The sequence below is a fragment of the Salmo salar genome, chromosome 10 (genome assembly GCF_965601325.2).
Source record: "Salmo salar chromosome 10, fSalSal1, whole genome shotgun sequence".
In the NCBI taxonomy this organism is placed as follows: Eukaryota; Metazoa; Chordata; class Actinopteri; order Salmoniformes; family Salmonidae; genus Salmo; species Salmo salar.
The window spans coordinates 116121274-116147931 of record NC_138300.1 but is presented as its reverse complement, the minus strand read 5'-3'; the positions used below and the strand labels follow the sequence as shown (position 1 = coordinate 116147931).

The 26658-nt window shown below is 41.7% G+C and overlaps 2 protein-coding genes and 1 non-coding gene across 4 annotated transcripts; 1 reads left to right on the top strand and 2 right to left on the bottom strand.

The window, feature by feature from the left end:
• The first annotated feature begins 1717 nt into the window (after positions 1-1717).
• On the top strand, positions 1718-5071 carry cox8b (cytochrome c oxidase subunit 8B). Its single transcript, XM_014125747.3, has 2 exons — positions 1718-2117; positions 4838-5071. Exons 1-2 carry the CDS (start codon positions 2007-2009, stop codon positions 4931-4933), a joined length of 207 nt encoding a protein of 68 aa, XP_013981222.1. The 5' UTR covers positions 1718-2006; the 3' UTR covers positions 4934-5071.
• A 2647-nt stretch (positions 5072-7718) lies between these two features.
• On the bottom strand, positions 7719-21361 carry ric8a (RIC8 guanine nucleotide exchange factor A). Of its 2 annotated transcripts, XM_014125745.3 has the most exons (12): positions 21125-21361; positions 17427-17474; positions 16921-16938; positions 12886-13173; positions 12102-12491; positions 11811-11905; positions 11249-11399; positions 10435-10530; positions 10183-10327; positions 9788-9932; positions 9394-9513; positions 7719-8683 (listed from the first exon to the last, which is right to left on the bottom strand). In XM_014125745.3, the coding sequence occupies exons 1-12, from the start codon at positions 21206-21208 to the stop codon at positions 8443-8445; spliced, it is 1821 nt and encodes a 606-aa protein (XP_013981220.1). In that variant the 5' UTR covers positions 21209-21361; the 3' UTR covers positions 7719-8442. The 2 variants fall into 2 exon arrangements, with proteins under 2 accessions (XP_013981220.1, XP_013981221.1); XM_014125746.3 differs by lacking the exon at positions 16921-16938.
• Positions 21362-22661: 1300 nt separating this feature from the next.
• trnap-agg (transfer RNA proline (anticodon AGG)) lies at positions 22662-22733 on the bottom strand. The gene has a single exon. It is a non-coding gene; the product is annotated as a tRNA-Pro (tRNA).
• Between the last annotated feature and the right edge of the window lie 3925 nt (positions 22734-26658).

Sequence of the window (26658 nt, the reverse complement as noted above, 5' to 3'; positions counted from 1 at the left end):
CCTGAATGCTGATTGGCTGATAGCTGTGGTATGACAAAACAGTTATTTTTACTGCGCCAATGTCGTTGGTAAACAGTTTATAATAGCAATAAGGCACCTCGGGGGGTTGTGATATATGGACAATGTAGCAAGGTTAAGGGCTGTGTCCAGGAACTCCGAGTTGCCTTTGAGATGCCTTATTGCTATTATAAACTGGTTACCAACATTTACGTCATCAATGTACGCCAATTATGCATTTTCACCTACAAATACTCATACCTCCAAGACAGTTTACTTAAACCTTTCAATGGATTCTTCCAGGTTAATTATGAAATCCATCTATCTAACACCAGACACTGTGATAACCTTCACCCTACCCTCTGCCACACCTCACATAGTCCATTCTCTATCAGATACAGAGGTACCATACTCTGGAATTCTTATCTTCACATTGCCAAAACATCATCATACCTCAATAACTTCAAGCGAAGACTGGGTGTCAGCTTGATAAACCAAACTACTCAGTAATCTCCTCCATATAGCCCAACTCTCACACACTCACATCCAAACACACATTTAACAAAACATATGCTGTTTATTTTTATTGTGATTGTTGATCGGTTCATCAGTACATTTATGATTAGTGTGTTTTGTTATGTTTTAACAAAACTTTTTTATTTTTGAACTTATGTCTTGTATATTGTTTTCTTTGTGGTGTGGTTTTCATATAAGCCCTTGGGCTTCCAACCACACCTGCACATTTATTCGTTTTTATCTGTATTGTTGTTTATCACTTATTTTCTTTGGTACAGATAAATTAAACCTAAAACCTTAATAGAACAGTAAACAAGTATATTTGTGTCATACCCGTGGTATATTGTCTGATATACACACAGCTGAAATGCTTTTTTCAGCCAATCAGCATCCATGACCCAAACGACCCTGTGTATAATTAAGCAACAAGGTACGAGGGGATGTGGTATATGGCCAATATACCACGACTAAGTGCTGTTCTTATGCACGACGCATCGTGGAGTGCCTGGATACAGCTCTTAGCCGTGGTATATTGGCCATATATCACAAACCCCGGAGGTGCCTTATTGCTATTATAAACTGGTTAAAAATATGTTTTGTCATACCCCTGATATACCACGGCTGTCAGCCAATCAGCATTCAAGGCTCAGACCACCCTGTTTATAATGTGCTACATCTTGAAAAACAGTTTAAGTACAGTCAGCTACTGTCCTACAGCTGCAATCTCTCTCCACCAGACATATGTGTGCAATAGTCTGTGAACAAGTTTACTATATCAGACAATATACCACGGGTATGACACAAATATACTTGTTTACTGTTCTATTAAGGTTTAATTTATCTGTACCAAAGAAAAGAAGTGATAAACAACAATACAGATAAAAACTAATACATGTGCAGGTGTGGTTGGAAACCCAAGGGTTTATATGAAAACCACACCACACAACAGGCTGAGCCACACAGCGGTGACAGCTCTACAGACTACATCCTCCCCCCCAATAAACAAATGAATTGACACCACACACTCATACACATAAACAAATGTACTTTCAAACAGTTTACCAGAATATAGCCCGCACCATGCACGTTTATTTCAAAACTACGCACACATTAGTTTCATTTTTTAATTAGGGTCGCGTTTAGGCTACAGTTGGTTTTGTTCATTTGACTCACTCTGCAGGGTAACATGAAGACAGACAGACAGACAGACAGCCGACCAACTGGAACAGCTGTTGATATCAGCCTCTGTCTGGAGCAGTGCCTCCAACGCAGTTGAATTGACCAATTGAATGCCAGAAGACTGTTTCAACGGGAGTGTACTTCGATACGTAGACTCTTTTATTTGCTAAATCGTTTATTACACTTGGCAGGTAGACAACGAAAAACAACTGCTACCTCTGAAGGACATTGTTGACTTTTTCCTGGGCACACTAGAGTTAAAGTCTCACCACGATTAGGCCGATTGGATTGAAATCAGCCACTAAAGAGGCAACATGTCTGGGATCAAGAGTTCAGTGAATTTGCTGAGGGTCGCAGTGAGGTCGCAGATCGTCTCCAAAGCCGCCCTGTCACACAAGCCTGCGAAGCACCACATATCCGCGGGCGTAAGTACATGCAGCAGGTTGCTGAGCACCTTCCCTATCCTAGAATGCTCCCCGCAGTGCGCGTAAAAGCTCGTCCTTCACAAATCCATTTGATTTCTGTCTATTTGAAGCATGATTTTGCATTATAAGACTATATCAAAGTCATATGGGGTTAATGTAAAGATGGTGATATTAATAACTGACTATTACAGTTTTAGGACGTCTCACACGGTTAGGCTATAGGGTCCATGGCTAGAAAAGATACAGCTTTTGTCAAATTAAGGTCAAACGTTTATTTTTCTTGCATTGTAGCTAACCCTACCCCTAACCCCTTTCCTAACCTTAACCTAATTCTCCTAACCTGCTACGAAAAGGGAAATCTGACAAAAGCTGTATCCCATCTAGTGAACACCAGGCTGGTCTATAGGGGAAGTGCGCATAACGCCATTATCACTGTAAATTCCTTCACGTAGGCTAGTCTGTTGCATGCATGGATAATTCAAGTCCTTTATTTTAAAGTGTGTTTGACATTTGTTTTATGTGTTTGGCATCGGATAACTAAGCTACGCACATTTCCTGCCTTGTGGTCTAGTTCATGTGCGTGGAGCCTACTTGAAATTGTGCCATTAATGTGACCTTGTAGGACTTTGCCAAATATAGTCAAACTGTGCCCAGTTTGATTTAAATCTACAGCTGGGACGTTGGGAACGATACTGACAGAAATGTCTCACCACTGTTTAAAGTCCACATTCTCATCTAGGGTGAATTCAGAACAAGTATGGAGACTTTTTGCATTTAGGTCTTCTGTAACCTCTTCAGACATCTATCCAACATATTAGCCCAACACATGATGCATTTTCTGAAACCCTCAAGATCACATACAAAAACATGTGGATATTCACAGGAGGCATGACACACCCATGTGTGTACATTGAATCAAAACCATAGTTGCAGCTTGCATTTTGTAGACTGGGACAGCAGGTTAGATCAACTGCACACCATTATAGTACTAACTGTGGCTCAATTGGTAGAGCATGGTGTTTGCAACGCCAGGGTTGTGGGTTCGATTCCCACGGGGGGGCCAGTACAAAAAAATATATATATATTAAATGTATGCATTCACTACTGTAAGTCGCTCTGGATAAGAGCGTCTGCTAAATGACTAAAATGTAAAAAATGTAAATGTAACTGTACCCCAATGACAATTCAATTCCATTTGATGTGATTAGGAAACATCTGAGGATTTCAGAAATGGATCCTGTGTTGGGTTAATATGTTGGATAGATGTCTGAAGAGGTTACAGAAGACAGAACAATCTAAAATCTCTTTCTGAATTCACTCAAATAAGATTACTAATATGAGTACTAATAAGAGTACTGATAATTGTAATAATAAGAGTACTAATAAGAGTACTAATAACAGTATTAATAACAGTATTAATAAGAGTACTAACAGGAGTACTAATAAGAGTACTAATAATAGTACTAATAAGAGAATTAATAACAGTTTTAATAACAGTACTAATAAAAGTACTGATAATAGTACTAATAACAGTACTAATAAGAGCACTAATAACAGTAGTAATAATAGTACTAATAACAGTACTAATAACAGTATTAATAACAGTACTAATAACAGTACTACAATGAAAAATTAACAGGATAGAGTACTAGAAGAACCAGGGCACCAGTACAGGGGGTCCCAAATGTAAACTGGATCTCTTTCCTCCATTGGAAAAGCCTATAAGACTGTCCCACTTTAGCTACTCCATGCTGTCCTACTTTAGCTAGCTATGGTTGGTAAAGTGGGACCACAACAAAAATGACTGAAATACAATTGAAACATAATATTGAAACATCCCATACGGAAAAGTAATACTTGGCAATATATATATATATATATATACAGTACCAGTCAAAAGTATGAAATAACACATATGGAATCATGTAGTAATCTCAAAAATATGTTGATATATCTCAAATATATGTTGATATATCTCAAATATATGTTGATTTGTTTAACACTTTTTTAGTTACTACATGATTCCATATGTGTTATTTAATAGTTTTGATGTCTTCACTATTATTCTACAATGTAGAAAATAGTAAAAATAAAGAAGAACCCTAGAATGAGTAGGTGTGTCCACACTTTTGACTGGTACTGTGTATATTATGGGAGCATTATTTCAGTCATGGTAATAAAACAGAACAAATGACACAAAACCAAAAAAACATGACCATTAATGCCCTATTTGCAATGATTGATTTGTAAATTAATTTAAGGCATAAGTTCACTTTTTTACCCCTTATTGTCAGTCAGATGGTTCCTTACCCTGTCCACGGGCCAGGAGAAACTGTAATCCATGATTTAGAGGTGTTTAAATAGGCACTAATAACATGAGGGGGATTTGGCCATGAACATTTAACTTTGACTAATTGCCCCCATCAACCCCATAGCTGTTATGTTAGCCATCTGACTATAAGGTGTAAAAAAGTCAACTATACCTTTAACATCCTTCAAATTATTCATAAAAAAACAACAACTCTGTTATGGTGTATACATTTTTTTTTATGGGATACTGTGAGATTTCGAGATGTAGATCATTTGTCTACTTACCCAGAGTCAGATGAATTGATGAATACATTTTTATCTCTATTGAAACTTAATATTGAAAGATAATATTTTCAAGATCAAATAATTGTAGGCCTAAAAATGATGTAAATGGTGTTGTTTTCATCCAGGAGCAAGCCATTGCATTGACAGTCTTTTTCATCACCATCCTGGGTCCGTCTGGTTATGTCCTGGCCCACCTGGAGGACTATAAGCACCACTCCTAAGTGGACCTGTCCGGACTGACCCCCGATCCACTTCACCGATGAATTACTCCAGATGGCTTCTCCTGAAGTCTCCTAAACCCTTTATATGAGGGATGATTATATTAATGAATGTACCAATAAATGAATGTCCCAATACTACGACTGTCTCATCTTCTGATCTAAACCATCACACACATGCACATGTAAAGCACATACAAAAGTATGTTGACACCCCTTCAAATTAGTGGATTTGACTATTTCAGCCACACCTGTTGCTGACAAGTGTATAAAATTGAGCACACAGCCATGCAATCTCCATAGACAAACATTGGCAGTAGAATGGCCTTACTGAAGAGCTCAGTGACTTTCAACATGGCACCGTCATAAGATGTCACCTTTCCAACAAGTCAGTTCATCAAATTTCTGCCCTGCTAGAGCTGCCCTGGTCAAGTAAGGGCTGTTATTGTGAAGTGGAAACGTCTAGGAGCGACAACGGCTCAGCCACGAAGTGGTAGGCCACACAAGCTCACAGAACGGCACCGCCGAGTGCTGAAGTGCATAGCGTGTAACGCGTAAAAATCGGCTGTCCTCGGTTGCAACACTCACTACCGAGTTCCAAACTGCCTCTGGAAGCAGCTTCAGCACAAGAACTGCTATTCAGGAGCTTCATGAAATGGGTTTCCATGGACGAGCAGCCGCACACAAGCCTATGATCACTATGTGCAATGCCAAGCGTCGGCTGGAGTGATGTAAAGCTCGCCGCCATTGGACTCTGGAGCAGTGGAAACGCATTCTCTGGAGTGATGAATCACGCTTCACCATCTGGCAGTCTGACAGACGAATATGGGTTTGCCGGATGCCAGGAGAATGCTACCTGCCCCAATGCATAGTGCCAACTGTAAAGTTTGGTGGAGGAGGAATAATGGTCTGGGGTTGTTTTGCATGGTTCGGGGGAGGCCCCTTAGTTCCAGTGAAGGGAAATCTTAACGCCACAGCATAAAATGACATTCTAGACAATTTTGTGCCTCCAACTTTGTGGCAACAGTTTGGGGAAGGCCCTTTCCTGTTTCAGCATTGCAATGCCCCGTGAACAAAACGAGGTCCATACAGAAAGGGTTTGTCGAGATTGGTGTGGAAGAACTTGATTGACCTGTACAGAGCCCTGACCTCAACCACATTGAACACCTTTGAGATGAATTGGAACGCCGACTGCGAGCCAGGCCTAATCACCCAATATCAGTGCCCTACCTCACTAATGCACTTGTGGCTGAATGGATGCAAGTCCCCACAGCAAAGTTCCAACTTCTAGTGGAAAGCCTTCCATACTTTTGGTCATGTAGTGTATATTTTCTAGTAGATCAGTAGGCAGAAGAGACATTTCTGTTCCTCACAAAAATGGACATCGTATCTATTCTATTATAAATGCTATTATTATATTCTGATAGCTAAAGGTCTCATGGTGCATTTACAATAACCACAACACATTTTTTTTTCATTTAACCTTTATTGCTGAGGAGTATTTCTGTCTGTAATAAAGCCCTTTTCTAGGAGAAAAATAGTTCTGATTGGCTGGGCCTGGCACCCCAGTGGGTGGGCATGACTGCCAAGTGGGTAGGCCTATGCCCTCCAAGGACCACCCATGGCTGCACCCCTGCCCAGTCATGTAAAATCCATAGATTAGGGCCCAATACTTTTTTTTCAATTGACTTATTTCCTTAGATGAACTGTAACTCAGTAAAAACTTTGACATTGTTGCATGTTGCGTTTATATTATTGTTCAGTATAGATTTGATTATAAAAATTGTTTTTGTGACATAAATGTGTTGTATACGTTTAGATTTTTAAAATATGTAAACAACATTGCCTAACTTTTTTAATGATATTCCTGAAGCTACTGAAAAGAACTTTGAATCCACCCAGAAAACACTTTCCAGTACATTGCATCAGCCACCAGAGGGCAGCTTTTACTGTCAACGAGACAGGTTATGTATCCATATGACAGGGCTGCCCCCACTACTCTTCCTGGAGATCTACCATTCTGTAGGTTTTCAATCCAACCCTAACCTAACGTACATGATTCAGATAGTTAAGGTCTTGGTGAACAGCTAATAAGAGAAATTAGAGTTGGGACTGAAAACCTACATGACGTAGAACTCCAGGAAGAAGGTTGTGCAGCCCTGACATGGTAGTCTGATTCTCCTCTTCCGCTATTTACATAATGTCAGAAGACAGAAGAAGCTCATCTCATCTCTGCAGTATACCTGTGTTCACCTAAAATGACACCTCTAATTCTGAGCCGGGAGGCTGGTGTTTGTTATGCGTCAGTGGCCAGTAAAGTGAACGCTTGATAAGACCTGGGTCGTGTTCATTAGGCACCAAAAGGAAGAAAATGGACTGAAACAGGGAGGGACTACCTGGAGTTGTCCAATAAGAATCCTTCAGTTGTAAGTTCCATGGCAAACATTTTTTACAGTGTTTCCTGTTGGGTGTGCCCTAATGAACACAACCCAGGCCTTGAACCAAGTGCCTTACGCGCTCTCTTCCTGTAGCCATGGAAATCCCCATTTCCCTCTCTATTGTATTAGTGGTCAATGAATAATTATAGGTGGAGGTTAAATCTAATATAGCACAATGTTTACAGCAACAAATCTTTTTTGTAATATAACATATTAATTCATAATTCATCTTTATTACTGTTTAATTACCATTCTGCCATGGACTTTCTTGGTAGATACCTGATAATTACTGTAAAAGGCAAATAAAATGCCAAGAATATTTATTTATAAAAGATGCCAATTCAAGAGAATGTTTTTGAAACATTTTTACTGAACCTCACATTAGATTTGGTATGCAATATAAATTAGGGTAAATATATATCATCCAACCTTTAAATTGACATGAAACCACCTAAAATCAACAGATTGTTTTCTCATTCCCATTCTGAACTGAAATGTGTACATAACTGAGATAGCATAGTGGCACACCATATCAAGATCACCCATCCCCAAAACGTCAGGTATCACATAACATGAAAAACACCTCAGAATATAATCAGATATTATACTTCATTTTGAGGTTCTCTGATAACTAGTTTAGAACAATGCAACTACTGAAACAGTATTAATTGATTCATAATTTAATTCTATAAATAATTTCAATATAATTTGCTCAGTATAAGAACGCAAAAAAAAACTGGGTCAAATAAAGGGAAACTCATCACGTAGTTCCATTCTGTCTTTTGAGAATGTAAAGAAGATTAAAGTCTTGAAACAACATTTAATGTGAAAGGAGCCCGATATGTAAAGTATTTCACCTACAAAAGGCAGAAAACATACCCAAACACACTGATGGAAGTTAATCACAACCCAGAACATTACTATAGGCTTAAGAAAGATAGTTAACATTTCACATGCTACTCAAACACTGTAGCTATTTTAGTACACAGTCATTGTCTTACATCAGATGATGATTGTGCCTGCACCGATAAGCTTCAGAGCCTGTGACAGACAACAGGTGACAGTCCATTTGATTCATTCTACCTCACCCTCGTCCTCGTCCTCGCTGCCTGAGCCTTGCTGTTGTTGTTGATCTTGTTGTTGTTTTTGATGTTCTTCTTGTTCTTCTTGTTGTTGTGGTTCTAGACGTAGTTGTGTTTGTAGGTGTAGTTGTTGTCCCTGTGGTATCTGGTCTCTCATTCGTCGCAGGTCGCCAGAATTCATCTGTGTCATCGAACCATCACTCCCCAGCATCATTGGCTGGATAATATTGGACCTGAAAGATAGAAAAGTCTCAATTCAAAAGACATTTATGATGATTCATTATTCCAATACATATGGCTGCAGTGCTGTGATCATTACCGTGTATTATTGATAATATTACATGTTTACATTGTATTGAACATCACTACTGTTAGGAAAGGAGGTAGTGGATTAAGCAACAGGTAGACAATCTATTTCCACATTTCCAAAATCATTTTCCACATTTCAACAGTCCATTTCCACATGTCTACAGTCCATTTCCAGATTATAGTCTGCTAACCAGTTTTATGACACTATGTTGCACAATCGTACATGAATACTCTGTTAGCTGTTTTTTTTAGAGGGTAGATCAACTTTAATATTGCAGATAGATTGTAGCTTCCATCAATGTAATTGTCTGCATCATTTTCTTTTTTTAAATGTCTATATATATACTCTGTTAGCTGTTGGTAACAGCTCCTGCCTCAGCTCATTAATGATGCATGAACCACAGTGGGAAGGGAAGCGATGAGGACACCTGCTGGGAGACTGTGGCACTGCTGCAGTGAGCTATCTGTGTCTGTGGCCCTGTTCCAATAAATGCATCCTTCCTTACGTTGTTCTTTAGAGTAATCCCTGATCTCACACGACTGGGTTGCTGTAGGATATCTAGCGGAGTCCTGGGTTTCACCTATCCAACCATTTCAGATCAGCGATTAGGCTACTTTGAAAATGCATCTTTACCTGGAGAGCTTATCAAACATGTTGACCAGCTTCATGGCCTCCAGCTCCTTCTGTTCCTCTGTCATTCCCTCCATGGGGTTGGGCTGCTCATCCTCCACTCTGCCTGTCACAGGGTTAATTCTGGCCAGGACAGAGAACACAATGCTACTCATTCTGAATAAGGCCAAGATGGCCGAACCTAAATGTCAATGATTTTTAACTCTTCTAAATAAGGCATGTATGTATTAATTTCAAGAGCGAAAGCTGTGTCTGTTTCCTCCAAGGACAGAGAACAGAGCAGGGCTCCATTATTAATAAACTTCAATTCAACTCACTGAGATTTGTCCATTATTAATAAAGTTAAATTCAAATCACTGAGATTTGTCCATTATTAATAAAGTTAAATTCAACTCACTGAGATTTGGCCTCACGGTACTCTTCTGTGTCACTGTCCTCGTCCTCAGAGTAGACGCCTGGGTTGCCCCCCCCTCGCAGAAGCCCCCGGGCGGCCAGGAGACCCGCTGCATTGCCATAGCCTGTGTACTTAATGAACCTGGACACTGCACGGGATGGAAAGGGGGTGTGGATGGGGGACAATAATTATATTACAAATCCTACAGTTTCCTTATTATGGTAGTCTCATGTTACCATACTTCCAAATGTGGTTCATCACTCGGCTATTGAGAAAGCCAGAAATCAAGGTTCCTACTATGATGGACAACAGTGAACAACATAGCAATAGAGGGTACACACGTCAGGGCTTTATGAATTGTAGAAAATTAGAAAGCAGAGAAAAACACCACCACTCACCACTTTCTTTGCACAGGACGAATAGGAACTCTGCTGCACAGTTCTTGACATCAGTGTCAATGTTGGTCATCAGGCGAACAAGCTTGTTGCGAAGGGCGTTCCCCACTTCTGGTAGATTCTTCACGTCCCGCAGAGGAGGGAGTACCTACACACACACACACACACCACACACACGAAGAACCAACTCAATGGGACATTCAGTAATTGACGTGCAATTGGATGAATGAGGAGATGAAACGTCCAATCACCTACCTTCATCCTGAGGAACTTTCTGGTTTCCCTGTGGATGCGGGCGCTCTCAGTCAGCAGGTTAAGAGAGGGGAGCATGGTCTCCTTCAGTTTCTTGCCCTGGAGACCCACACACATAACTGTTATTAGACAGATAATACAACAACCTCTTCAGCTAGCAGCTAGACCCACACCGACCGATACGGTGGATGTTATTTGAAAGATATCATCAAAGTCTCTCACAAGATTTGGTTCTGCATGCTGAGATGAATTATTGACATGTCTCTTATGGATGAGACTAGACTGTTTCATTACTGAGGCCTTCCAGCTGTGTCCTGGTTGTTTACCCATATCCCCAAAGACACTGGTGTGCCTTCCGGAACACCCTCGTAACAACCTTCAAGAACAACATCCCATTTGGAGAGGTAATCATATCCCAACCACACAGCCAGACACCCTCTGCAGGGACATTATTATATCACCTGTAAACACCTCGGTGGACGGCACACAGAGAGCAGCTCCAAGAGCAAAGACTATACAAGAGATCCAAGAGATGGCAATAAACTGATACACACTAATGCACGTCCAAACAATGTGTGTATGCAACTGTTTATGGCACCTTTATGAAAACACATTGTCTATGTAATGCTGATTAGAGTTTTCCTTCATTCCATTTTAGAGCACCGTAAACTACGCCCACTGACCGTTGAGCTTTCATCTGACCAATCGCATTAGTTCTGCCCTCGAGGCAAAGATGCCATCAGAACAAGATTGAAATCTCCACTGAGCATTTCTAACAGCATCTCAACCTGTTGTTGAGGGTTAAAATCCAGCTCACCCTGTCTAGCCTCTTCTCCATGTACTCCAGGAGCATGTTGACGGCATCCATGTTGACCCCCATGTATTCTATTGAGCCCTGCTGAACCTTGGGCATCAGCAGCACATCCAGACAGGACAGAGGGAGGTTCCCCAGTAGGTTCAGTGAATGACTGCAGTCCAGGAGAAACACGAAGGGTTATCACAGGAATGCAGCCCAGGAGAAACACAAAGGGTTATCACAGGAATGCAGCCCAGGGGAAACACAAAGGGTTATCACAGGAATGCAGCCCAGGGGAAACACAAAGGGTTTTCACAAGACACAGTTTAGCTCAGATCAAACTCAATTCCTGGAGGGCAAAGTGTCATCGGGGATTCGCTGCTCCCTTACTTGATTGAACAATTAAGGTCAACCTGGTGGTCACCTGGCTGTCTAGGTGTTAATTGGACACAAATTGAAAGGAAATAACAAAACCAGCAGAGACATGGCCAGCCCTCCAGGAAGAGACAGCCCTCCAGGAAGTGAGTTTGACACCCCTGGTTTAGGTTCAGAACGCCTTTACTAAGATAATAAGACCTGTTACCTGTGAAACTCCTCTGTGTCGTCCTGTGCGTCAGTGCTGCTCATCAGACAGTGTCTGAGGATGGCTCCCAGGTGTCTGAACGCCGCTGCCTCCTCCTATAGGTTCAGCAGAGGAACTGTGATTCATTATCATTATATTGATGTATGAAAACAACACTATGCAAGGTTTACAATACACAGTAATATGCTATGGAGGACAAGGTTAGAGCCAATTCCATTTCAATTCAGTTTACCTCCTGCAATGATGAAATTGACCCAAACCCTGATGGCGGATCCTCTCTTCAGTGCTCACCTCGTCCACCTCACGGCGGTTGGCGTCGTAGGTGATATTGAAGAGGATCTTGAGGATCTCCATGGCTCTCTCGATCTTCTCCCGGCTAAGAGGGGGCAGTTCGGCCGGTTCCTCAGAGTCCGGATCGACCTCCACCCCGGCCCGCCCCACCTCGAAGGTATCAGGCCAATACAGCCCCAATGTAGCATCCAGGTGGTTGGACAGCAGACTGACCCCCCGCAACTCCCTCAACAGCTGGGTTCGCATCGCCACGCGCTGAGCGGTGAGAAGGAACATGAGGCGCAGGTCGAAGAACCTTACGTAGTGGTTCCACTGGTCCTCGCCACACTGCTTGAGACGCTCCGCGATACCAACAATCAGCTGCAAGTCCTGGCCCACCTGCACAGCCACCTTGGTTAAAGAAAGAGAGAAATCATTAGGAATGCATCCTAAATCACACTCTATTCATATTACAGTGCACTACTTTTGAATCTGGCCGCATATAGGTTGTGTCGCAAATAACCCCCTATTCCCTATATAGTGCACTACTTTTGACCAAAGCCCTTTAGACTCTGGTCAAAATAAGTGCACTTTAAAGGGAACAGGGTGCCATTTGGAACACAGCCTATATCATTATGGTGCAGGAATAAAAAGCTCTGGGGAGTAGTTATACACAGCATTCTCTATATTCAGACCTGTTACTTCTTTATCTAAATATTATTTTTGCACAGCACCGACCGGTATTCTCCAGTGTGGTTAAGCCTATATCATCACATCACCCTGTTTTTTTGTTTTTTTTATCCACCTTGTTGTGCAAGCAGATGTTGCAGATGCTCTTCAGCGCCTCTACGATAACCTCCAGGTCCGGGTTCTCAGCGAAAGGGACGAGGACCACGCTGCCCTCGCAGTCCACGTTGCCGTGGGAGATCGCGATGCCAGCGTGCCGGCTGAGGGTCTGCATGGCGGTGTGCGTGATGAAGGGCGCCACGTTGTTCTTGTCACGTGACAGGATGCGGATGGTCTCCAGACAGGCAAGCTGGCAGGACGGTTGGAGGTCTCGCTCCAGGAAGCCCAGCACTAGCTCTCCTAACCTCTGAGGACACAGGTGGACCAAAGAGATAGCGTCACTAGACCTAGCTACTCAGTATGCAAGTATGACGACACCTCCAAACGTTTCTATACCAATGGGGTGCTTGTCTGTGTAACTAAAGTACATGCATGTCAGTACAGTCCCAAACAGGCCTTTCCCCATCTCCAGAAGAGAGGATGGGATGGGAAAATTGCTTATTTTCATGAGATTCAACATCAATGGGGAATAGGTGTTTAGGAGGTTCTTCCACTAGTTCTGCATAAGGTATAGGTTTTAAGTTCCAGAAAGTCCTCTGTTTGGGCTTAAAACTGTGTAAAATAGACCAAGTCAGAATCAAAGCCACTAAGCTACCCTGTGATCTGTGAGTAACAACAATCATTTAATTATCAGACACTCTCTCTTCCTTTCTAGAGATATCACAGTAACACCCTATAAAAAGCCTTTTAATTAATAATACACACGATGCCTCTGACAAAGAACTGTCTCGTTTGACTGATATGATGACGGGAAACAGTCTAGATCAAATCTCTGCATGTCTGTGGGCCGTGATAGTGATTGGCAGCTGTCTACACAAAAGCTGCCACACTGGGACGAGCTTGGACTTATTATTCACTGGGGTCTCAGATGCTTCCAATGCACATAAATAAAGTACAAAGGCCAAGTAATCAATAGCCAGTATATTTGAATGCCATCATTGTGAATTTGAATCAATCTAAATCAAATTAAGTGTTGAAAATAGACTACAGTCCAGCATCGCTTTGTCATTATGAAAGTAGACTACAGTCCAGCATCGCTTTGTCATTATGAAGGTAGACTACAGTCCAGCATCGCTTTGTCATTATGAAAGTAGACTACAGTCCAGCATCGCTTTGTCATTATGAAAGTAGACTACAGTCCAGCATCGAATTGTCATTATGAAGGTAGACTACAGTCCAGCATTGCTTTGTCATTATGAAAGTAGACTACAGTCCAGCATCGCTTTGTCATTATGAAGGTAGACTACAGTCCAGCATCGCTTTGTCATTATGAAAGTAGACTACAGTCCAGCATCGCTTTGTCATTATGAAGGTAGACTACAGTCCAGCATCGATTTGTCATTATGAAAGTAGACTACAGTCCAGCATTGCTTTATCATTATGAAGGTAGACTACAGTCCAGCATCGCTTTGTCATTATGAAAGTAGACTACAGTCCAGCATCGCTTTGTCATTATGAAGGTAGTCTACAGTCCAGCATCGATTTGTCATTATGAAGGTAGACTACAGTCCAGCATCGATTTGTCATTATGAAGGAAGACTACAGTCCAGCATCGCTTTGTCATTATAAAGGTAGACTACAGTCCAGCATCGCTTTGTCATTATGAAGGTAGACTACAGTCCAGCATCGCTTTGTCATTATGAAGGTAGTCTACAGTCCAGCATCGCTTTGTCATTATGAAGGAAGACTACAGTCCAGCATTGCTTTGTCATTATGAAGGTAGACTACAGTCCAGCATCGCTTTGTCATTATGAAGGTAGACTACAGTCCAGTATCGCTTTGTCATTATGAAGGTAGTCTACAGTCCAGCATCGCTTTGTCATTATGAAGGTAGACTACAGTCCAGCATCGCTTTGTTATTATGAAGGTAGACTACAGTCCAGCATTGCTTTGTCATTATGAAGGTAGTCTACAGTCCAGCATCGCTTTGTCATTATGAAGGTAGACTACAGTCCAGCATCGCTTTGTCATTATGAAGGTAGACTACAGTCCAGCATTGCTTTGTCATTATGAAGGTAGACTACAGTCCAGCATCGCTTTGTCATTATGAAGGTAGACTACAGTCCAGCATCGCTTTGTCATTATGAAGGTAGACTACAGTCCAGCATCGCTTTGTCATTATGAAGGTAGTCTACAGTCCAGCATCGCTTTGTCATTATGAAGGTAGACTACAGTCCAGCATCGATTTGTCATTATGAAGGTAGTCTACAGTCTAGCATCGCTATGTCATCGTCAGAAAGACACGCCATAACCCATCCATAACCAAGTAAAGTTCAGGATCATGAGTCTGTGCACGTCAGATGTTTTCCTATCCCGATATAACACAGTGCACCCAGTGGGCCCTGAATGTCCTGAGGCAGTAAGCTTCAGAAACAGAATTATAGCTGCCTAAGTCAGGAGTCTGGGCCATTTAGAATGCCTCCCAAATGGTACACTATTCTCTCTGGTGTGCACTACTTTTGACCAGGGCTCTTGTCAAAAGTAGTGCACTATATAGGGAATAGGGTACCATTTGAACCCATCAAATGTAGGGCTCACAGCATAATGTCTTTCCCTCCCCTTTGGGAGACAGAGTCAGGATGAGTCAGTTGTTGAATGTTGAGAATGATTGATGGTTGCTGCTCACTCAGCTTGCCTGTGCTTTGCTCTAGGGGAAATGATGATAATGAGAATCGACAATGCCCTCATCAATGAATTGCCTAAATAGCTTGCGTTGTGTGAGGTCTCCAGAGATAGCATGTGGCTACCGAAATAAATAGCTTTGAGGGATAGGACACAGCAAATGTAGGACATCAGATAAGAATTACATAATAGCTTGTAACTGCTTGTAACCAATTAGGCTGAAGCAAGTCACAGATACAAGTCACAGATACAAGTCACAGATCCCTATTTCTCCAAAACACAGTACATGAATGCACACTTCCTGTCAGTCAAGACTTCTCCAGGTAGCTCCAAACCTAAATAAATTCACCACGGAATAGTGGTTGTGTCCTAAATGGCCCCCTATTTCCTATATAGTGCACTGCTTTAGACTGGAGCATAATGGACCCTGATCAAAAGTAGTGCACTACATAGGGAATAGGGGGCCATTTGGGATACATCCCGGTATCTGCTAAGTTCTCTCATAATGCCTTCTTTCAGATAGGGTGCTGTGTCAACAGTGGACTAACCGCATCCGACATTTAACTTGACCGTGGCATTGAGAAAACTTGACCATGGCATTGAGAAAACTTGACCATGGCATTGAGATAACTTGACCATGGCATTGAGATAACTTGACCATGGCATTGAGAAAACTTGACCATGGCATTGAGAAAACTTGACCATGGCATTGAGATAACTTGACCATGGCATTGAGAAAACTTGACCATGGCATTGAGAAAACTTGAACAAATCGTCCAGTCCCGGATATGCTGGAAAGCTGCTGTTGATGACGGCCTATACTCCAGCAGTAGTAAGCCCTAAGTAAGTATGTGGCAATAACATTTGTGGAGAGGAACTATAACATTACATACAGCTATGGACAGCATCTCCAAGGATGACCAAATGATATGGACTCTCAAATAAGTATGGGCTATATTTCAACACACCGCGAGGAGCAATGGGCCTAAGTAAATTTCAACACGTCAGTGATAAGACTGATAAGCCTAATTGTGATGGATATCAGACAACATGCTGTCAATAGTGGCAGAAGTGCAGCAGAACATGGGTGAGCCATCATCAACTAGCTGTAAAAACATCCAGGAAGAGGGTCTGATACCCCTGTAGATGTAAAGACAAAGTCTTGGTCACTTGCTGCAGGTTGTCTCTCATGAAAAGAATGTTATATGTCTACTTCTACGAACCCAAAGTGTATTTCTTGATATAATGTAACAACAATTATTAATTACTTACATTATGCCAAATGTCTAAATACATCATTAAGAATTGAATTTGTTGTAGAGATAAACTTTGGGTTCAAATATACTGAAACACTACCATTACACACGTATACCTCTTGTAACTTCCCATCCTAGTGTACAGGCACGCAAGAAGAAAGAGATGAAAGATGAAAAGGAGAGTTAGTGCAGAGGGGATTTGGTGAGACTGACCAGCATGGGTTATACTATACTCTATACAGTATGGTAGATACCAACTATCAATGTTGGTGTTTGGGCTGTATCCCACTGCAATTCTACATAATCCAGATTACAAGCAAACAGTATAGTTAAAAAACTGATAATTCCAATGCCTCACTGACCAATGAGAGTACTGTATCCTACTGTGATTCTACATAATCCAGATTACAAGCAAACAGTATAGTTAAAAAGCTGATCATTCCAATGCCTCACTGACCAACGACAGTACAAGGGAGATAGGGTGCCTTTTCAGATGTAGCCTATTCCCTAGATAGTGCACTACTTTTGACTAGGCACCATAGGGCTCCGGTCAAAAGAAGTGCACTACATAGGGAATAGGGTGCCGTTTATGACACATCCATTGAAAAAATAAAATCCGTACCTCTCTCTGCTCCTCTTCATCTGTGGTAAATGTGAAGCACCGGGTCATCTAGGAGGAGGCAAGAAAGTAAAGAGAAAATATTATAACACATTTGGTACAGTAAGCCTGTTACCAGACCAACCCTTTGTTATGCTACAGTAAGTCTGTTACCAGACCAACCCTTTGTTATGCTACAGTAAGCCTGTTACCAGACCAACCCTTTGTTATGCTACAGTAAGCCTGTTACCAGACCAACCCTTTGTTATGCTACAGTAAGTCTGTTACCAGACCAACCCTTTGATATTCTACAGTACGCCTAATAACCAGACCAACCCTTTGTTATGCTACAGTAAGTCTGTTACCAGACCAACCCTTTGTTATGCTACAGTAAGCCTGTTACCAGACCAACCCTTTGTTATGCTACAGTAAGCCTGTTACCAGACCAACCCTTTGTTATGCTACAGTAAGCCTGTTACCAGACCAACCCTTTGTTATGCTACAGTAATCCTGTTACCAGACCAACCCTTTGTATGCTACAGTACGCCTGTTACCAGACCAACCCTTTGTTATGCTACAGTAAGCCTGTTACCAGACAAACCCTTTGTTATGCTACAGTAAGCTTGTTACCAGACCAACCCTTTGTATGCTACAGTAAGCCTGTTACCAGACCAACCCTTTGTCATGCTACAGTACGCCTGTTACCAGACCAACCCTTTGTTATACTACAGTAAGCTTGTTACCAGACCAACCCTTTGTTATGCTACAGTAAGCCTGTTACCAGACCAACCCTTTGTTATGCTACAGTAAGCATGTTACCAGACCAACCCTTTGTTATTCTACAGTAAGTCTGTTACCAGACCAACCCTTTGTTATGCTACAGTAAGCCTGTTACCAGACCAACCCTTTGTTATGCTACAGTAAGCCTGTTACCAGACCAACCCTTTGTATGCTACAGTACGCCTGTTACCAGACCAACCATTTGTTATGCTACAGTACGCCTGTTACCAAACAACCCTTTGTTATGCTACAGTAAGTCTGTTACCAGAACAACCCTTTGTTATGCTACAGTAAGCTTGTTACCAGACCAACCCTTTGTATGCTACAGTAAGCCTGTTACCAGACCAACCCTTTGTCATGCTACAGTACGCCTGTTACCAGACCAACCCTTTGTTATACTACAGTAAGCTTGTTACCAGACCAACCCTTTGTTATGCTACAGTAAGCCTGTTACCAGACCAACCCTTTGTTATGCTACAGTAAGCATGTTACCAGACCAACCCTTTGTTATTCTACAGTAAGTCTGTTACCAGACCAACCCTTTGTTATGCTACAGTAAGCCTGTTACCAGACCAACCCTTTGTTATGCTACAGTAAGCCTGTTACCAGACCAACCCTTTGTATGCTACAGTACGCCTGTTACCAGACCAACCATTTGTTATGCTACAGTACGCCTGTTACCAAACAACGCTTTGTTATGCTACAGTAAGTCTGTTACCAGAACAACCCTTTGTCATGCTACAGTAAGCCTGTTACTCGACCAATCCTTTGTTATTCTACAGTACGCCTAAGAACTAGACCAACCCTTTGATATGCTACAGTAAGTCTGTTACCAGATCAACCCTTTGTTATGCTACAGTAAGTCTGTTACCAGAACAACCCTTTGTCATGCTACAGCAAGCCTGTTACTAGACCAACCCTTTGTTATGCCACAGTAAGCCTGTTACTCGACCAACCCTTTGTTATTCTACAGTACGCCTAATAACCAGACCAACCCTTTGTTATGCTACAGTAAGCCTGTTACCAGACCAACCCTGTGTTATGCTACAGTAAGTCTGTTACCAGACCAACCCTTTGTCATGCTACAGTAAGCCTGTTACCAGACCAACCCTTTGTTATTCTACAGTACGCCTGTTACCAGACCAACCCCTTGTTATTCTACAGTAAGCCTGTTACCAGACCAACCCTTTGTCATGCTACAGTAATCCAGTTACCAGAAGCCTGTTACCAGACCAACCCCTTGTTATTCCACAGTAAGCCTGTTACCAGACCAACCCTTTGTCATGCTACAGTAATCCTGTTACCAGTAAGCCTGTTACCAGACCAACCCTTTGTTATTCCACAGTAAGCCTGTTACCAGACCAACCCTTTGTTATTCTACAGTAAGCCTGTTACCAGACCAACCCTTTGTTATTCTATAATAAGCCTGTTACCAGACCAACCCTTTGTTATTCCACAGTAAGCCTGGTACCAGACCAACCCTTTGTTATTCTACAGTAAGCCTGGTACCAGATCTGTTTGTGCTATCTTGCCAACTCCTTGTCACTCATTGGCACACCAAACAATGGTTGCCATGACAATACCATTTGGAGTTGGAAAGAGAGCAGAAGCATTCTGGGGGCCAGGCTAAAGCTACAGGATCAAATGAGAACCATTTAGATGGACAGGATTTGAAGGGCCTCAAAGCTTCAGGAATCTATTTGCGTTTCTCAAAAGACTTAATCCTGTTATGCCAATAGATACGAACCCACAGAAGTATAGGTAGGGCTGACTACTGATGCTCGGTGGGTAGTCTCTGTGAGGTAACTCTGTCTAAGGAAAGACAAATCACACAAGCATCACTCTAAACTATGACTCAATAAGTATTGACTCATTGAGATGAATTTGTAAAGCTGAATTGTTTCTGCTTTGCCTTCAATCCATTTGGACTCGATTATGCCTGTTTCAAAGTCACATGTTAGTAATGGTCACATGGCATACGTCTATGCAGAGAAGTGTATGTTGTGAAAGGCACTTTGTGTGTGCAGGAACAGGATACTCGTCCACTACTGAGATATGGCCCTAACATTATACTGATCAACCATTTCCAGTCAGACATCATAACATAAGGATGTCAGAACTGGGGCTAATGTGTTTGTCCACAGACGTATGTAGGCTGAATACCTACTATAAATAATAATACAGCGGAATACGATGGGAATAATACAGTAATATCACACACACACACACACACACACAGTGGGGATTGTTGACTAAAGAGGGTTACAGGGTATGAGGTCGGTTGCCCAGGCAATGGCCTCCACAGAGTAGACTGAGCAGACAGCAGGGTGGTAGCATAGAGATCCCATTAAATGATACTTATGGGTGGTAGTCTGAGGGTTAGGAAGGCTGACTGGCTCAGCCTCAGGGATATATACTCAAAGTGTGTCTGCATATTGCTAGGCTTCCCTTGGCTTTCTCCTGCTATGATATCATACAGATATCCTACAAATCAGTGCCTGTAATGATATCGAGAGAGAGAAAGCTACTGTAGCCTTCCCATCCATGACAAAAGCATGATTTGCACAAAATGCTACAATGACATGTTGCCATATTTATGAATAGGCCTACAACAGAACAGAAGACTCGAAACAGTTACTGATCTGTTATGGCTGCTGGTGCTCAACGGACAGGTAGTTGACTGTCACACTGTAGTACCTACCCTATGTAAGTGCGTGTGCGTTTATGTGTCGCTCCCTATAATAACACTTATTATAAGAGCTCAGGACGTCTACGAGGTTGAACAATATGTTCGCATGTTTCTGTTGCAATTGATCATCAAAGTGTCATGACGTTACATTATCGTCAAAGAGATGTTCAATCTTATTACTGTCAAATTGCATAGGAATTCAACTTAGAAGAAAACATTTTTTATACTGTACTTGATAACGACAACAATGTACCTTTTTATTGTAGGTCTGCAGTGCCATCAATGCGGCGTCTTGATCGCTCGTTTCCATGTTTTCTATTATAGCATTTAAATCCATGTTTATTTTTGTTGTGTTCCCGGTTCACCCGAATGTTTAGCGCCTCGCCGATGTCATGTACAGGACTCTACCGTACTGATAGCTATATGCACATATGACTCTGTGTGATAGTCACTCGGCTCTGATCCTGGAACTCAAAAACCAGCGATGATAAGATTAGCGGAGGGTTGAAAATTTACTGCTTTGCACCTTGGGATTTGTAGTTCCTTTTTTCGGTAAACAGCATAATATGGAGATATTATTTACACATAAGATGACCCCCCCCAACCAGTATTTTACGCTGCTGCTACTCTCTGTTTATTATGTATGCATAGTCCCTTTACATACATTCATATACATACTACCTCAATTGGCCTGACCAACCAGTGCGGGCTATCTGCATTGTGTCCCGCCACCCACCACCCGCACCTCTCTTGCACTACTCTCTGTTCATCATATATGCATAGTCACTTTAACCATATCTACATGTACATACTACCTCAATCAGCCCGACTAACCGGTGCCTGTATGCAGCCTCGCTACTGTTATAGCCTTGCTACTGTATATAGCCTCGCTACTGTTATTTTTCACTGTTATTTTACTGTTGTTTTTGTTTCTTTACTTACCTATTGATCAACTAATTCCTTTTATGCACTTTTGGTTAGAGCCTGTAAGTAAGCATTTCACTGTAAGGTCTACACCTCTTGTATTCGGCGCACGTGACAAATACACTTGGATTTGATTTGAGTTATACATGTACATGGCCACACCTCTGAATTGTGAACACTTTTGGTATGTCAAAAGATTCTAAAAGTGTAATTTCCTCAGAAAGCGTCTCAGTCATCCAGTGGCTTCATCCCGAGGGAGGCCTTCCAGAGACTGTTTGATGAGCTGGACAAGGACAGGATCAAACAGGTAATATTATTTTATCTCTAAGACAATGTTCATTTCTTTAAAACTATGCAATTGGCAGACTGTCAGTCTAACACCAAGCAGACTTTCATAATTTTGGACAGAAGCAAACCTGAAAAGTTATTGTGAAAGGAGATTGAACAGGATATTGAAGTCATTGTTTTCCTCTGTAGCGTCCTATATTGTCTGAGTACTGATCTAAGTTCCTGTGCAAGGTTCAGTATATGTTTAGTCAGCATTATGTCACTGTAGTGGGGAATGCTGTGGCCCTGGCCAATGTTTGCATCTGTGTTCACTATATCACAATATTTTATGAATTCACTTAAATGTTTGTTTCTGCTTGATCCTAACAGCTCTTAGTTACGACACTAGCCTGGAATCCTAACTGACATGCTTTGTTTCACCATAACAATATTGAAAAATAGCTTATCAGTTAAGGTTCCAGGCTACTTATTCACAGTAATATTGTTGATAGAGGGTACAAAGCATAGTAGTGTAAATTCACTAAAGTATCTCTATGTAGGCCTGTTTATACTGTAAGTCATTTGACAACTTAAAAGGAGGGCTCGTCCGGGATTTGAACCCGGGACCTCTCGCACCCTAAGCGAGAATCATACCCCTAGACCAACGAGCCTGTCATAGTGTCAACAACCAAGAGTTTAAATTCCACTGCATGCCACATGTATAAGGAATTCCTGGCAAGTTAAAGCGGTTGCATGCTCAGTAAAACTGCTCAGAGACTCCCACCTAGTGGCTGTTCTAGACTCTGCACAGACATGTTGATCAAATGGAAACAGACAGAGGACTCATCATGGATAAAACGCAATTTTGGAATGGACATTGCAATTGAGGGCTTCCACCATTTCAAAGTCGTCAACTGGGTGGGTATTCCTATGAGTTGGGAGCAATCAGCCAATGAAGAAGAAGACGATTGACTACTTTAAAATGGATATAAGATAAGTCCTCTATCTATCTCTGTTGATCATCATTAGATTCAATTGGAAAGGCAGTAGACATAGGCCCTGACCCATTTTGTTCACCTTCTCTGCATTTGATGTCTCTGGTCTAAAAATGAGTGTTTCTTCCGAATTTACAGGGGTGCATTGTATCCCATTTTTAGAAAATGTGTAAGGTCAAAGGTCATGTACAGTATATGCATGTATTAAGTCTACTGTATATGCATCTAAGCATCATCAATGTTCCTCCAGATTCTCCTGGTGATTGACTGTGAGTAGAATGTCTGAACGAGACAACTACTATTTAGAGGCTCAACATTTAAGACCATTTGAATGTAAAATGTACTACAAGTAGTATTTACAAGTGGACATTAGTTACTGTACATGCAGTGCACTGCCGACATGACTGACTGATGTATAGCAGGTAAGGGTCTTGCACAGTTTATGTCAATAGCTCACAGACTTTATATGTATCTCTGTCACAGGAGGTTGGTGGCACCTTAATTGGGAGGACCAGCCCGTGGTTATGCCTGGAGGGGAATCGGTGGAATGGTATCAAACAGATGGTTTGATGCCATTCCATTTGCTCCGTTCCAGCCATTATTATGAACCGTTCTCCCCTCAGCAGCCTCCACTGATCTGTGTTTTTTCAGACAATCAACTGTTTCTTCATCCTTTACTACCTGCTGGAGATGGCGCTGAAGGTGGTAGCATTTGTCTGGACAGGATATGTGTCCTATGGGAGTAACGTATTTGATGGATCTCTCACAGTTCTTTCACTGGTAGGTGCAGTTCAGTATTATATACTGTATGTAAGGATAATGCAGGGTCCATTTTGAAGCATGGGCAATTTAGAGAAGATTCTAGTTGATGTATCTATATTACCGTCTGTCACACAATTCAAAGTCACTCGTTGACATTACGACACTGTACATTATATTCCATACTGACTGGATATTGTTTTATATCTCTGTTTTACCAAAGGGCCTACCGATATCCATATTTGCTACTTACCGTCTGCCATTTTCCTATTGGTAAGATTTTTCTCCCCACTTTGTTTGGGATCTTTCAATATACTAACTCACTTAGGACAACCCTAAATACATCTATCACATATTTTCTCAAAAGGTGGGCTCATCTGGGATTTAAACCCAGGACTACTCACACCCTAAGCGAGAAGCATACCCTTAAACCAACAAGCCTGCTTAGGGAAACCCACCCTATCGTTATAATTTTCCCATCCCCTTCTCAACATAAGCCTGTGAGTTAACTTCCAGAATCTGTGATGTGGCAGGTTTTTGCTATTAGACTGCCCTCTAGTGGTAACTGATACTTTTAGGAAGTTTTCCAAACACTGAGCGCACAAAACATTAGGAACACCTGCTCTTTCCATGACATAGACTTACCAGGTCTGTCATAGACTGTATGTAGTCTGTCATATAGACTGTGTGTAGTCTGTAAGTCATTTGACTTCTTAAAAGGAGGGCTCGTCCGGGATTTGTATCACATCCGGCCGTGATTGGGAGTCGCATTGGGCGGTGCACAATTGGCCCAGCGTCGTCCGGGTTTGGCCAGGGTATGCCGTCATTGTAAATAAGAATTTGTTCTTAAATGACTTGCCTAGTTAAATAAAGGTTACATAAAAGATCAAATAAATAGTCTGTGTACAAAACATTATGAACACCTGCTCTTTCCATGACACAGACTGATCAGGTGAATCCAGCTTAAGTCTATCATCCCGTATTGATGTCACCTGTTATATTCAGTTCAATCAGTGTAGATGAAGAGGAGGAGACAGGTTAAAGAAGGATTTTTAAGCCTCGAGACGTATTCTGTATGTGTGCCATTCAGAGGGTGAATGGACAAGATAAAATATTGAAGTGCCTTTGAACGGGGTATGATAGTAGGTGCCAGGCGCACCGGTCTGAGTGTGTCAAGAACTGCAACTCTGCTGTTTTGTTCACTCTCAACAGTTTCCCGTGTGTATCAAGAATGGTCCACTACCCAAAGGACATCCAACCAACTTGACACAACTGTAGGAAGCATTGGAGTCAACATGGGACAGCATCCCTGTGGAACACTTTAGACACCCTGTAGAGTCCATGCCCCTGACGAATTGAGGCTTTTCTGAAGGCAAAAGGGAATGCAACTCAATATTAGGAAGGTGTTCCTATTAAGTACACTCAGTGTACAGTACATTGTCAGATTTGCAAATAAAACCGTTGTCTGTGGTTGACATCTTATGTGCTGTAGGTTATCATTTGCATTATGAGGACTGAGACCTATCCAGCACTATAGCGTTACAGCTGCAAATAAAACTATATGGACGTTTCTCAGTGGCTGACAGATATGAGTATTTATGAATTAGGCTTGCCAATTATACGACTCGTCGTTCGGCTAGTTCTCATAATACAAAATAGTTGAGATTGGTATCCTGTGAGCCTCCTCTTTGTTATAGAAACCTATACATGACTGATTGTCAGTGTTTCTGCTGAATATGCACAGTCTGCTCCACTTACCCAAATAAACTATCATTATCTTGGATAGTACATTGAGCCTGTAGTGTTCAGAAAAGAAGGGCTCGTCGGGGATTTGAACCCGGGACCTCTCGCACCCAAAGCGAGAATCATACCCCTAGACCAACGAGCCTTGTTGAAGGAAAGGTAAACACAGACTCCCTTTCTGCCCTGTCACTGATGTCAAGCGTGTGTGAAATCTGAGGTGTGTCCTTAGTGAAACTTTGTTACTCTACTCACCTCTAGTGGTGATTTATACAGCATCATCACTATAGTAAAGTTCTGACCTGTTGAAAACATTACATTTGTCAGATTAACGAGGCCATATATCTTATTATATATTTATATTTTGTCTATGCTGTATAGCTCAATAATATCTTGCCCAAGGCATATTCAACACAAATGAGCTGAAATATCCAGTAGAAATATAACCATACCACAGCATATTCAGGAACACTTTACTTGACCCCTTTGTCATAAGGGCTACATAACACTGTCAAAACCAGTACATAACATAGGTCATAGCAGAGCTGTTAAACTGGTACGATTGTAAAGAAGTGCTGTCTTTGTTTGCAGGTGGTTTATTATGTATTTGCTGTGCTTGGGGTCTGGTTGTTCGAAGGCTCTATCATAGCACCTGCAAGTAACCTGAGGTATGAAGAAAATATGTCTCAAAAATCATGTATTATCTATTTCTTACAGCACTACCGCCGACCCCAGAATTATGACCATGATTGTAAACAAAACTCTACAATGTGGTTCTTATGAACAGCTTGGCTGCTGGTCAAACAACTTTTATGACTTTGCAGTGAGTATCACTCAACTAGAGTTTGTTGTGCCTGCTCCCGCTCTTCCCCCCTGGTGTTCGAGGGCAACAAGCTCCCCAGCATTGCGCATTCCTGCCACCATTACTCACACCTGCCTTCCCCCGTCACGAGCATCAGCGACTATTGGACTCACCTGGACTCTATCACCTCTGTCATTTGATTTGATTTGATTTGATTTGGATCTCTTTTAGTCCCCATTTGGACTAATCTTCCAAGAGTCCTTAAATATTAAAATACAATTTATATACGAACACATTTTC

Bases quoted from the DNA above. Each gene is read 5' to 3' on its own strand.
- cox8b (XM_014125747.3), top strand. From the start codon at position 2,007: ATGTCTGGGATCAAGAGTTCAGTGAATTTGCTGAGGGTCGCAGTGAGG. The intron at 2,118-4,837 runs GTAAGTACATGC...GTTTTCATCCAG, and splicing joins AGCACCACATATCCGCGGGC to GAGCAAGCCATTGCATTGAC.
- ric8a (XM_014125745.3), bottom strand. From the start codon at position 21,208: ATGGATTTAAATGCTATAATAGAAAACATGGAAACGAGCGATCAAGAC. The intron at 12,492-12,885 runs GTGGATAAAAAA...TCTTTAACCAAG, and splicing joins ACATCTGCTTGCACAACAAG to GTGGCTGTGCAGGTGGGCCA. The intron at 10,531-11,248 runs GTGAGCTGGATT...GTGGGTCTCCAG, and splicing joins TGGAGAAGAGGCTAGACAGG to GGCAAGAAACTGAAGGAGAC.